This window comes from Rutilus rutilus, assembly GCF_951802725.1.
Source record: "Rutilus rutilus genome assembly, chromosome: 6".
NCBI lineage: Eukaryota > Metazoa > Chordata > Actinopteri > Cypriniformes > Leuciscidae > Rutilus > Rutilus rutilus.
Genome location: NC_140214.1, coordinates 10,433,409 through 10,445,543, shown reverse-complemented (window position 1 = coordinate 10,445,543; position 12,135 = coordinate 10,433,409). Strand labels below are relative to the sequence as shown.

Genomic DNA, 12,135 nt, shown 5'->3' with positions numbered 1-12,135 from the left:
TACCGAGCTGGGGACTATTTTTAGGCGCTGCGTCATATCACTACGCCTGCTGCACCCATGGTACGGCCGCAACATCATTAAGTTTTTTTTTTTTTTTTTTTTTTTTAACTGCAGGCTTGATGAGCATAAGAGACTTCTTTCAAAAACATTAAAAATAGTAGTGTTTCCAAACTTTTGACTGGTACTGTACATGTATGTGTATATATGTGTGTGTGTGTGTGTGTGTATATATATAAAATTCATTCACTCACTCACACACACACACACACACACACACACACACACACACACACACACACACACACACACACACACACACACACACACACACACACACACACACACACACACACACACACACACACACTATAAACAAACATTATATAAACAAACATTTATGTTAGATGCGATTAATCAATTTGACAGCAGTAATTTCAAATGATTGGTCTATCTATCTGTCGCACACAAACTTTTTTTGTTTTTTTGTTTCAATCAGAATCTGTATTTGTGAAAAAACACAGGGATGAACTCATTAAAAGAGTTTCATCAGCGATGGCGATTGCTGATGGTCTGAGGACCAAAGACATGATTCCAGATGAAATGTACAGTGAAGTTAATGCTGCAGACACACGACATAAAAAAACAAGACGGTTGTTGGATGCTCTTGACTCAGGAGGAGCTTCTGTAAAAGCAGAATTCTACAGACTGCTGAAGGAGAACGAACCTTATCTAGTAGATGAACTGGAGTCTGGACCCAGTGGACTGCAGCAATGCTAAAACTTTGGTCATTTTGAGACATAAACACCAGCTCAAGCGTTATACATGTGTATATATTTATAGAGAGAGAGACTTAGATGCTTATTTTCTTAAGTTACCATAAGATTTGCAAATGATATTTCTGGCACGAAACTACACAAGTTTGTGTAAAACCTTATGATCATGTTCTACACATGATTTTGGAAAGATCAAATGAGCATCTTTTGTATTGTAAATCAATGGTATATAAAATATTGACGCTCAAGTCTTTATGTAAAGACCAAACGTAAGAAATGTAAGGAAATTAATCTCAAGAGTCACACTGAAACATGCTCTCACATTGTAATGGGAATTTTAATTTTCACACTCTAGGTGTGCTCCTGATTTCTCAATATAATGATTAATGTGAACACTGTGAGACAAAGGGGGAGACAGCTGAAAAGGGAACCTCTGACCCCTTGGGATCAGAGGTGGTCCCATTTGGGACTTCTGAGTTTGTAGGAATAAACTCAGCAGGATTAGGTCACTAGCAGAGAAACCTTCCCTTCTATAGATAAGAGCCGGCCTGTAAGAGACCTTGGAAAAGATATAAAGGCTCCTCTGCCCTCCCTCCCTTCGTCGCACTTGTTTCACAGACTGTACTGGTGACTTCTGTGTGGCAACTGGGCCTTCTTGCAAGAATAAAATACTTTAATGATCATTTGATTTTCAGAGTGTCTCTTACGCAGTTGATGATTGTTTAATGAAAAATTGCCACAACAATTTTGGTGTCAGAAGTGGGATGAGTTTTCCTTGAGGGCTTTCCGGGTCTGATCAGCGGACGGTGGAGGGAAAACGCCCTGAAAGCAACAGGCTTCAGTCTCACCTCGAAAAATATTGAGAGAAGGAGAACCAGCCGCTTCAGACCCGGGGAGGACTTCCAGAGGGAACTCAAAAAAAGAACCCGAGTGGCGACAGAAAATCTCTGGTAAGAGACAGTAAATTCATTTACTTTCGGGGTTTTGAAAAGAATTCATTTTGAAAAAGAAAATGTTGTGATGGACCATAATGGCTGTATTTGAAAACTGAAACTAAAGCTGTGGTACGAGGGAAAAGGCTTTTAAGTAGGGGACGGAAATTGAGACCACAAAAGGTCAAGATATTGTCCGGACCGAAGCCAGTACTCGTTATAGAAGATTAATTCAAGGCTGAAATAATTGATCAAGGGAAGGAAGTTTTTTAAAAGGGCAGGAAATTGAGACCTAACAGGTCGAGGAATTTCCAGGCCGAAACTGAATTCCAGAGAAAGATATTGAGAGTAAGCAGAAATTAATTTCAACCCTTCTGACTTTGGGTGAAAAGTTAAAGCGCGCTGAGAAAGCCACAGGCAGCAGTGAAAGAAACAAAACAGCCATCATGGGAGCATCCAACAGTAAATGTTGCACACCAGTGTACTGTGCAATGAAGAAAACTATGGGGAAAAGGGCATGTTAGACATAGGAAAGTTGTGCCTGTGCAAAACGTGTGTAAAAACTGTGATGCAATGGTTGAATGTTGGTTTGAATGAAAAGCAGAGTGAAGTATGTGAAAAGTCTGTGCCCACGGCACCTGAAAGTGTGTGCGTGAAGTAAATGTGGGAATGAGGGAAAAAAAAGAAATCATGTGAAACAGCAGAGATAAGTGGGACTGAGAAAATAATGATAACATTAAGTTGAACCATTTGATAGAGGAATACTGTTTCCAACCAGTGCTAATGAAATTGATGGCATTTAGTACAAATGTTATACTTTATGAAGAGTCCTGAAACAAACAGTGAGACAGAAGAGAGCAAACGCTGTAAGCAGCTGTGCTCTGAAGCTTTGACTTCAAAGAAATGTGAAGTTAAAAAAAGAAAATGTTTAGTGAAAACCCCTTAGAATATGTTGAATGATTTTCTGTGCAGTTTATGAAAATTAATGTGCTGCCGATGATAATGATGAAGATTATGATTTGGCTATTGCAATTGAATCCGCCACTGGTGTAAAAGAATACAGAGAACTGCATATCAGTGGCTGTGTTTACATTCCTGATGGGGACACACTGCTTCAAGGGTGTGCAGTAAGTTTGAGCCGTCTGCAAGCTCACAGTGATCAAACTATAGTAAAGGTGTGTGCTGCTGTAGTTGTGGCTGATACACGAACCCACCAGATGACAGAGAGTTGTGTTAATTATGGTCAGCAGGGCCATTTAGCCTGTAATTGTAAATGGCCACTCAGAAGGTGAGAAAATGTGAAAGTAACAGAAATTTCTGGTATTGATGTGGGTTTGAAAGTAGATAGTGTGTAAATGACGATATCAATGTTTTCGTCTGAGAAAGAATAAGAGATAAAACTAAAACAAGGTCAAAATATTGAAGTCTTAAGGGAATCCTTTTGAAGGAAAGATCTATAATAATATTTTTCATAAGTGAATTGATGAATACAGGTTGATGTAAAATTACAGATAATTACTAAAAGTATAAGTTGCAAAATACATAAAAGTAACTAAAGGGATGATTGTGTGTTAATGAAACACTTTTAGAAAAGGTTTAGATTATATTGAGAGACTAGTCTCATAAATGATTTACAATGATAACTGCAAAGATGCATCACAAGCGGAGAGTGCTAACCTCCTCAAAAGTTAGTGTGAATCCTAATTGCAGATTGATAAACTCCTAGAAAAATACTTTGAAGTAATTGAGAACCTGACAACTAAAATTGAGATGAAATGTGATCAAATAAGTAAAAGCAGTATTACTGGATTAATAGTTGATAAATGTAAAATATGTAGAAAGGCATCTGATTAAACAAACTGTTTGTTAGTGTCTTGAACGTGGAGGAATAGTGTTGACCATGAAAGAACTAAGAGCTGATGTTTTGCTTTCAAAAGATAAGCTTGTGATTGGCTGAAACAGTTTGCTTATCGGAATCTGGTGTGTGCTGTGGCTGAGACGTCCAGTGCGACAGAGACACGATCTGAGAGGAAATTTGTAATGTCTAAATTCCCTGATGTGGGCAAAAGACAAATATAAAAATTATGTTTATTTGAAAACGCATGTAATTTCTGGCAAAGATGCCTTACGCTGGAGTAGAGTTAAAAGATGGTAGATAAAGTTTGATTTTAGAAGTTTATGAGAGTGCACTGTACCAGTCCTGAATGCCTCAGAGTCTCTCTCATTCAATGTCAGCTAAAGGCTGTTATCTGAGCCTGTGTCATAATATAGTAAGGCACAGTGTTTCAGTTGAAAAATCATAGACATGGAGATGTTAAAAGAAATAATGTTACAGGATTTTATACTTAGAGGGCATATGTTTTAAAAGTAAAACTGAATGACTTTAAAGAAGTCTTAAACAATAGAAATGACGTTTTTGACTAGTTTAATTCAGGGCCAGTAACTTCTTTGTCTGATCTTAGCTTCCACCATGATACAGGGCTGATGGCTCCGGCTACAGATGTAACAGTACACGGAATGGATGAATGTGATTAAAGTTCACTGAGATTTTGCTGATCTGAAGAGGTCTAACAGATTTAAGTGATTAAATCGTGTTGCTATTAACCTGTCTCCCTTAACACTTATTAGGCAAGTCCGGGTGAGGTGACTCTTGAATGTGACTTTCCTGAGCTCCAGAGAACAGCTGAGTTCTGTTGAAGAAAACTGATTGCGTGATGATGAAAAAAAGAAAATGAAAATAACCGCGATGACCAGTATGCATGAGGTGTATATCCGATGACGGGTAAGATTCTCCAAAGGCTTTAAAAGGATGGACGCCCAAAGCAGGATTGCATCGCTGCTGGGCGCTTTGCCAAATAGAGAAGGCAGGTGTTTTTATATGTGAGAAAGGTATGAGAGTTGAACGCTGAAAGACTGCACTAGCCACCAGCATCAGCAGGTCACTGAGAGGGGAGATGCTGTGCCGACGAGTCATGGCAGTCTGACCCGCAAAATGTGAGTTCCTCTATACCACTCACCAGAAAACCGCGTTTCCATCACTGCAACGATGCCAGGGGATACACCCTGATGGAGATTAAAGATAAAGAGCTAACAGGAATGGGCTTTCAAGAGCCAGCTGAGACCATGAGGTGATTGTCATTATTTGTTGTGGAGACAGTAACAAAACTTAATTTATGTCAGGAACACGATGCTGGTTGCCTTATGGGCAAGGGAAAAATTATGGAAGTGTTGATATTGAAATAATATGCCTGTAAGATAGTTTTAACTCCTGAAGGTCGTTAGACATGGTGGTGGCTAAAGATGAAGACAGCTTTTGTAGATTCAAGAAAAGTCTGGATAAAGGTTAATGTTCAAAGGTTATTGTAATGAATTTATTATTATGTTTTGTCTAAATTACAGTCTTAGGGGGCTGTTGAAAAGATTAGTTGTGTATAGTGAGAGAGACTCTGAGTGGAGGAAGGGTACTCTGTCTGTCTTTCTGTTATCGGCCTGCTAGCAAGCTGAAGCAAAATAATGATAATGAACCAAAACAACCCAGCTGACTTTTCTAAGAGAAAATGAATAATGAACAGACGTGCTTTGAAACTGGTTAAGAGACCATGTAAAATTAGATAAAAGCTACAGAAGTTTAAAATCTTATTATAAACGTTAATCTTTTTAGGAAAAGATGTGAATATGAGTGATTTATAGTCAGGTATGTGTGTGTGTGTTTGAGGGTGAATGGACCAGGTCTTGGTAAGTCTGAATAGTGTCAATGTATGTGTCATTAACCTCTGGAACGAGAGTTTTATCATTACAGATGGGTTAAGGCAAATGACAAATTTGAAAGAAATTTGGTCATCAAGCTCTGTAGATTATTGTGAACAAAGAGAGGAGAATGTTGTTTGACTGATACTGACCAAGTCTGTACACCACGACCTGACCTGATAGAAACAATTGATGACTTTGACATTGGAAAATGTTTGTAGATGACTGACTTAAGAGACCAAATAACAGGCCTGAAAAGCAGTGAGACTCAGGGCCAGTGCCCTTCAAATTATTAGATAAGAAGAACTGATTGTGGCTTACGTAATGTTTTGTTTCAGAGGCAGAGAAAGATGTCTGGGGGGAAATTTGGCTGAAGGACAACATTTGGGTTAGTTGAAAACTTTGTTTACCCAAACACTGTTGTGCATCATGCATCAAAGGGGGATGGTAACAATTGCCATACCAAGGGGTTCAAATTTGATGAATGCAATCGCACAGGTGGGACGATAAATGCTGGGAGGACACAGGGTTTAACTGGGTAAAAGCCCTGCAAGAAGTCGTTCTTCTCCCTAACAAAATTTGCTGTCTGTAAGTGCTTATAACAAGGACTGTTTCGACAGGAAACGCCAGGGCAGATGCGGCAGCGAAGGCCGCGGCAGCACAGCAGACAAAAGAAACTACGTACTTTACTATCTGACAATAACCTCGACATTTGTTTTTCTTTACAGAGCATGCAGACTTGATACAGGGCAGAATGAAAGGCCACACCTTGTGCAGCGCATAACTTAAAATTTTCCCTTTGCAGAATGTCAGGATGGATTGTGTCGAACAGAACTGATTCTGTTCCAAATGTATAAATAATTTGTTTTGTTTTGTTGACATGAGCAAAGTTGATTCCACAGGTCACACCAAAAGGGACGACCGGCTAGACAAGCGGTCACTAACAAAATAGCTAGGGTCTGCATTCACAGGTGACAGCAGACAGCAAATGGTTGATTCCAGTGGAGGTGCAGTCGGGATCTGAGGGAAAATCCTGTAAGGATCGGGAAAAATGTTCGGAGAGGGTGACACCTGGGTCCACGCCTCTCACCTTAGACTACACCAACCAACCTCAGCAACCCCACGCGCCGACGCGGAGGGCAGTGAGGGATCAAGGACGTGCTAGTTTAAGTTTAGCAGAATAATTTGTTTTGTGACGGTTGTTGATGATGTATTGAGATAAATCTAATGATTTGAAATGTGAAATGACAGCCTATCCCAAGGATGAACAAAAATTAGGCAGATGATACAAGTAACAGAATAATTTGTAACATGTGGTAGATGGGAGTGTTTTTCTTTATTTTCTTATTTTTTCCTATTTCCTTATTGTCTTATTTTCGTATGTTTTATTTTTAAGGACGATGATATGTAAAGAGGGTTAAAAACAGTAGCCATCCGTGTCACGAGGTGGCGTACAAGGACAGAGTTTGAAATGAGGGACTTTTATCTTACTTTTATCTTTTCCTAATGATGTTTTTCTTTCTAAATATAATCTATACTATTTCTTGTTTATATTGAGGTGACTGAGGGTCCGACCTTGTGTTGGGGGTGCGATAACAGTGCTTATCCACCTAGCCCGGCTTTATATAAACCTTTACTTGCTTGCTATAAAATTAAGGGCCTATCCTTACAGAACAGCCTAAGCTTATTTCATTTTAATCTTTTTCTGTTCCTGCAAGTTTAAGAAGAGTGATCAGTTGTAGTATTAGTATGATGTGTTTTGATTGATCAATTATCAATGAATGATAAAAAGGGGGGATTGTAATGGGAATTTTAATTTTCACACTCTAGGTGTGCTCCTGATTTCTCAATATAATGATTAATGTGAACACTGTGAGACAAAGGGGGAGACAGCTGAAAAGGGAACCTCTGACCCCTTGGGATCAGAGGTGGTCCCATTTGGGACTTCTGAGTTTGTAGGAATAAACTCAGCAGGATTAGGTCACTAGCAGAGAAACCTTCCCTTCTATAGATAAGAGCCGGCCTGTAAGAGACCTTGGAAAAGATATAAAGGCTCCTCTGCCCTCCCTCCCTTCGTCGCACTTGTTTCACAGACTGTACTGGTGACTTCTGTGTGGCAACTGGGCCTTCTTGCAAGAATAAAATACTTTAATGATCATTTGATTTTCAGAGTGTCTCTTACGCAGTTGATGATTGTTTAATGAAAAATTGCCACAACACATTTGCACTATAAACACAGTATTACACATTCATTCCCATACCTTTCCATCTCTGATATTTAAATGTGATTGGCAAATTCATTATCCTCTCATCATACATAATGGTGCCAAATAGGTCTCAAACTCAAGAGATCTAACATGGTTAATTAATGAAAACCAGAAAAAAATCTACTTTATTTCTGACAAAAATGATCAGGGGTGCGTTTTCTCAAAAGCACCAAAGTTACGTTCGCACGTTCCGTCGTTATCAGCCTAGTTCAACGAGTGGGAGTTTCGCAACCGCAAACAGCATCGCAAAGTTGTGTGGTAGGAAGCATATTGTTTGCATAACATATGGACTCAATAAATTCATATCTTGAGCAAATAAGCTAGCTGACATTCAGTACAATCTATATCTTTTATTTAGAATACTTACAAATGTCATAAACGTCTTGTAGTTTGTCAAGAGATTTAAAGCGCCGTTTTTGACGAGTGTGCATGTCACTAGAACGTGGAGCTCTAGTCTAGTACTTAAGAACGAGCCTAGATTGGATCTGGAAAATAAAGCAAAATGAATTTGTCTCAGATTATGTGTGCTCTAGACTGAGGTCAAACTATTTAAGATGTATCTTATTTGTGTGGCATTAGGGACCTCACTTTTCCAGTTTTGTAACTTGATTGATGGCATTCGCTCATCAATACATGTTTTGACCACACCAGAGCCGTTGTCCCAGACTGACTGAACTCCGGTAACTGCAGTATATGAGCATTCACAAAGGTTTTATGTCGTTTTCTTGTTACTATTGTGAAAATTACAAAAATATCTTAATAGTTTGTTTTCATTTGATTTCTCATACTAATTATCATAATAACTTTAGGTTTTCCCCAGCAGCCATTGAGCACAATAATCCAGAAGCGTTTATAGTTGTAGAATTAATGTTAGCCTGGGTTTCCCCATACTGCCTTGCTCGCAGCGCGATGCTAGGCAGTCTGGACACCATGGAACAAATTTTCCCCTGAAAAAGGGAACCAATCACAGAACGGGGAGGGAGCAGCAAGATGATGACGACACCGAAGCAGTTTGTTTATATCAGACTCGACGTTACCTTCTACCCTCATGTTTATCTTGCACAAACGGTAATATTCGCTAAACGCCATCGTGTACAAATAAATCTTTGACCCATCGTCTTTTTCCTCGTCGAATTTCTCTCACTCTACATACGTCATCTGGTATAATTGAAGCGATTGGCTATGAGCTACATACAGGCGCATTTGATAGACATTCATAGCGCCCAATAAACGGCTCTGGGCATTCGTAAACCACGCCTCAAATACGAGAAAATGCACACGTAGTTCCCAGACCAAGTCTCAAATGAGACTTGGTCTGACGTTAGCCAGGCTACTTTAATGTAGTTCATTTTTTAAATCTTTTTCAGGATAAATCCCTGAGATGGATTCATGTTAGAGAAGTCCCTGAAGGAATCATTGAAGCAGATTGATTGGACCCTGACTGTGTAAGAGTTATATATAAGAGTAGACATACAGAAAATTATAATTTTGCTGTCATCATGAGTGTCATCTACGCTGTTATTCTCCTTAGCTGGGGAAATTCAGTGTTGATCAAGCCAGATGAGAAGTATTCTAACTATGAAGACTTTGCTTCTGCTGTCATTGGCCTCCATCAAGAGGGTAGGGGACCTGCAAGCCTACGACTGATGTATCTTCGAGAACCAGCTCTAGGCCTGGATGGCCAAATGTGTGACCTTCAGCAGGTTTCCATATGCGTGTTCCACGGCAAGCTCTTAATGAAGCCCCAGTCTCTCCCGGCAGAGTCCACCCTGCTGTCCCTGTTGTTATCCTCCGGATGGTGAGAGCCACTCAGGGACTCCGTATTGCACAGCCCTCACAAGGTTAGTCCATACGGTATCTTCCACTAGACCTCTAGTAGGATGTGGATTCCGCAGCATTCCCTCCTTTGTAAAAGAAGGGGGGGGGGCACACTTTCCCAGCGTTATCCAATATTTGTCACTATAAAGGGGTTATTCGGAACAATAGTGACGAACACTCTCTGGATAAGCCCTGTCTCATCGCCAAGAAGGGTAAGAGGGTTTAGGAGGCCCGTGGCGCTTTGGTTGGGGTCCATAAAATCGTCGGTCACGACGAGACGTCGAGAGTGACCGAACGATAGGGAACGTCTCGGTTACATAATTGCCTAAGTCGTTTTTTGACAATTTTTGTTTTGCATAAGTCATCTCCTCATGATGCTGGCCACCTCTGGTAAAATCGCCCACATCCTCAGTTGAACAGATCATGCAATTCTACCCCTGTAATATAATGGCCTATGTCAAGAGTCTGACTTAGGCCATTTTATTTTGCCTAAGTCAAAAGACTTAGGCAATTTTACAAGCTTTTCATGATGGCAGCTGCATCAAGAAGAACGAAAATCTACTCAACCTCTAAAGTTAGGTTAAATTTTTGGTGTTTTCTGAGAAACCTGCAAAAATGACTTATTTTAGGAAGGTATGTAACCCTCGTTCCCTGAGAGAGGGAACGGAGATGTCTCGTCCCGTCGCCACGGGCGCTGTACCGTCGCTGGGGCCTGGGTCACCAACTCGGCTCAACTCCTCAGGAAAAACTGATTGCATCATGCACCAGCAGCTCATTTATGCCCACGCTGACGAGGCAGAGCAGCTGAATGCAATGATTGCATGCCAATGTGAAATTGGCTCGTTTAGTTACACTCGAAGTAGATCGGTCCTCTGAGCGAGATCCCAAAATCGTTGGTCACGACGAGACGTCTCTGTTTCCTCTCTCAGGGAACGAGGGTTACATATGTAACCGAGACGTTTATTTACCTTGATTTAATTAATTTGTTTTATTTAACAAATCCCACTTTCACTCTTGGTGCTTTGGGATATGTTAATTTTAGGAGTCAGAAAACAGAAAATAATCTCAATGTAATATGTAGTTTTGAGTTACAGTAATGTTCCTAACAGTAATTTCATAAAATCTGATCTGATTTTCTTTGTTGTTGTACAAAGAAAATGTTTTATGTAGGCTAACATATGAGTCTACTTAATTGGCTGTATCTAGAAAAAAAATTGTATTGTGTGCAAAACGTTTTTGAATAACTCCAGTTATTTCGGACAAATGTTAAAGTGTTTGAATTGTGTTTTGTCAGACAGAAGGAGAGAGTTCAGATTCTGGGTCTTGCTCATCATTAAAAGCTGAATCATCTTCAGCACAATCAGTGAGTAGAAGCTGAAGAGGATTCTTAATTTTTTCTTATTATAACAATTATTATTTTTTGTTTGTGATATTTATTGTGTGAATGAATTGCTTTGAATCTGGAGATGATTTTGAAGCTATAAAACATTGTACTAAAAACAGTGGTACGGTATTTCATTTAATTACACTATTTTGTAATCCCATTATTCAGAATGTTTACATTTAATCTTTTACATACTGTAACATGACATTATAGAGGATACATATACTCTTTATACTTTTCTTTATTTCAGTCCTCAGAAGATGCAGAAGTGTTCACACCTGAACTACTTCAGGGAGATGATGAGGACAAACACAAAAATACATACAGGTATTGAAGACTTATCTTATTTTTGGAGATTGTTAGAATGTAAGCATACTGTTTTGACTTTATAAAGTTTATTATGCCTTCCAGGTTTGTGTGTCCACATGCTGGTCAGTTTCGTTGCAGTCTGACCAGCCTTGTGTTTGTGATGGAGGGTGAAGGAGAGGTGCTGTATAAAACTGTCTCATGGGATCCTCGTGTGTTAGATGGTTTGGGTCAGATGCAGCCAGCCGGACCCTTGTACAACATTGACTGTTTTCATGGTTCAATCTCACAACTGCGCTTTCCACACTGTGAAATATTTTCTGGTATGTGTATTTCTACATACTAAATATTAATGTTTCACAGTTGTTGACTGTTAAGAATTTATGTAACAGTAACTGATAATTTACACATCAGATAACTTGAAACTGCATCTATTGAGGATATGTATGTAAATATTTAGCAAGGAGTGAGATGAGAGATCTTGATGATTGCATTGACCAACATTCTACACAAAGTGCTTTTACTGTATAATTAGGAAACAATACCTTTATTTTACCAAATAACAACATTTTTAAATGTATTTTGCAGAGGAAAATAAGGATGGTTTGGCTGTGGCACATTTCGTTGGTGGTAATGTAGAAATAATACAGCCACTCAAAGTGACAGAAACTCATGTGATCATTGACATCAGAGAACTCAGCTATTTTGGCCTTGTCTGGATAAAAAGTATATTTGGCATCCCAATTAGAGGCCAGGTTTTGCTCTTCCTTCGAAATCTAACTCTTGAAAGGAAAAAACTCAATATCCACTTGCTTCCAGAGAATGTTCCAGTATCAGAGGTATCTGAACGTATTGTTCCTTTGTTTTTTTAAATCCACTTTCCGTTTAAAAGAGTATTATAAAATAAA

The 12,135-nt window shown here is 39.2% G+C and overlaps 1 protein-coding gene across 1 annotated transcript in view; it reads left to right on the top strand.

Annotated features, from left to right (window-relative positions):
* The window catches only part of LOC311291481 (NACHT, LRR and PYD domains-containing protein 1 homolog), a 31,123-nt gene that overhangs the window by 10,262 nt on the left and 8,726 nt on the right, over positions 1-12,135 (top strand). The window contains exons 17-24 of the mRNA XM_084410517.1: positions 497-746; positions 4,726-4,833; positions 9,251-9,517; positions 10,167-10,332; positions 10,832-10,900; positions 11,172-11,248; positions 11,333-11,550; positions 11,816-12,066. Of these exons, the coding sequence (XP_084266643.1) occupies positions 497-746; positions 4,726-4,833; positions 9,251-9,517; positions 10,167-10,332; positions 10,832-10,900; positions 11,172-11,248; positions 11,333-11,550; positions 11,816-12,066 (1,406 nt within the window). The remainder of the gene's footprint in view (positions 1-496; positions 747-4,725; positions 4,834-9,250; positions 9,518-10,166; positions 10,333-10,831; positions 10,901-11,171; positions 11,249-11,332; positions 11,551-11,815; positions 12,067-12,135) is intronic.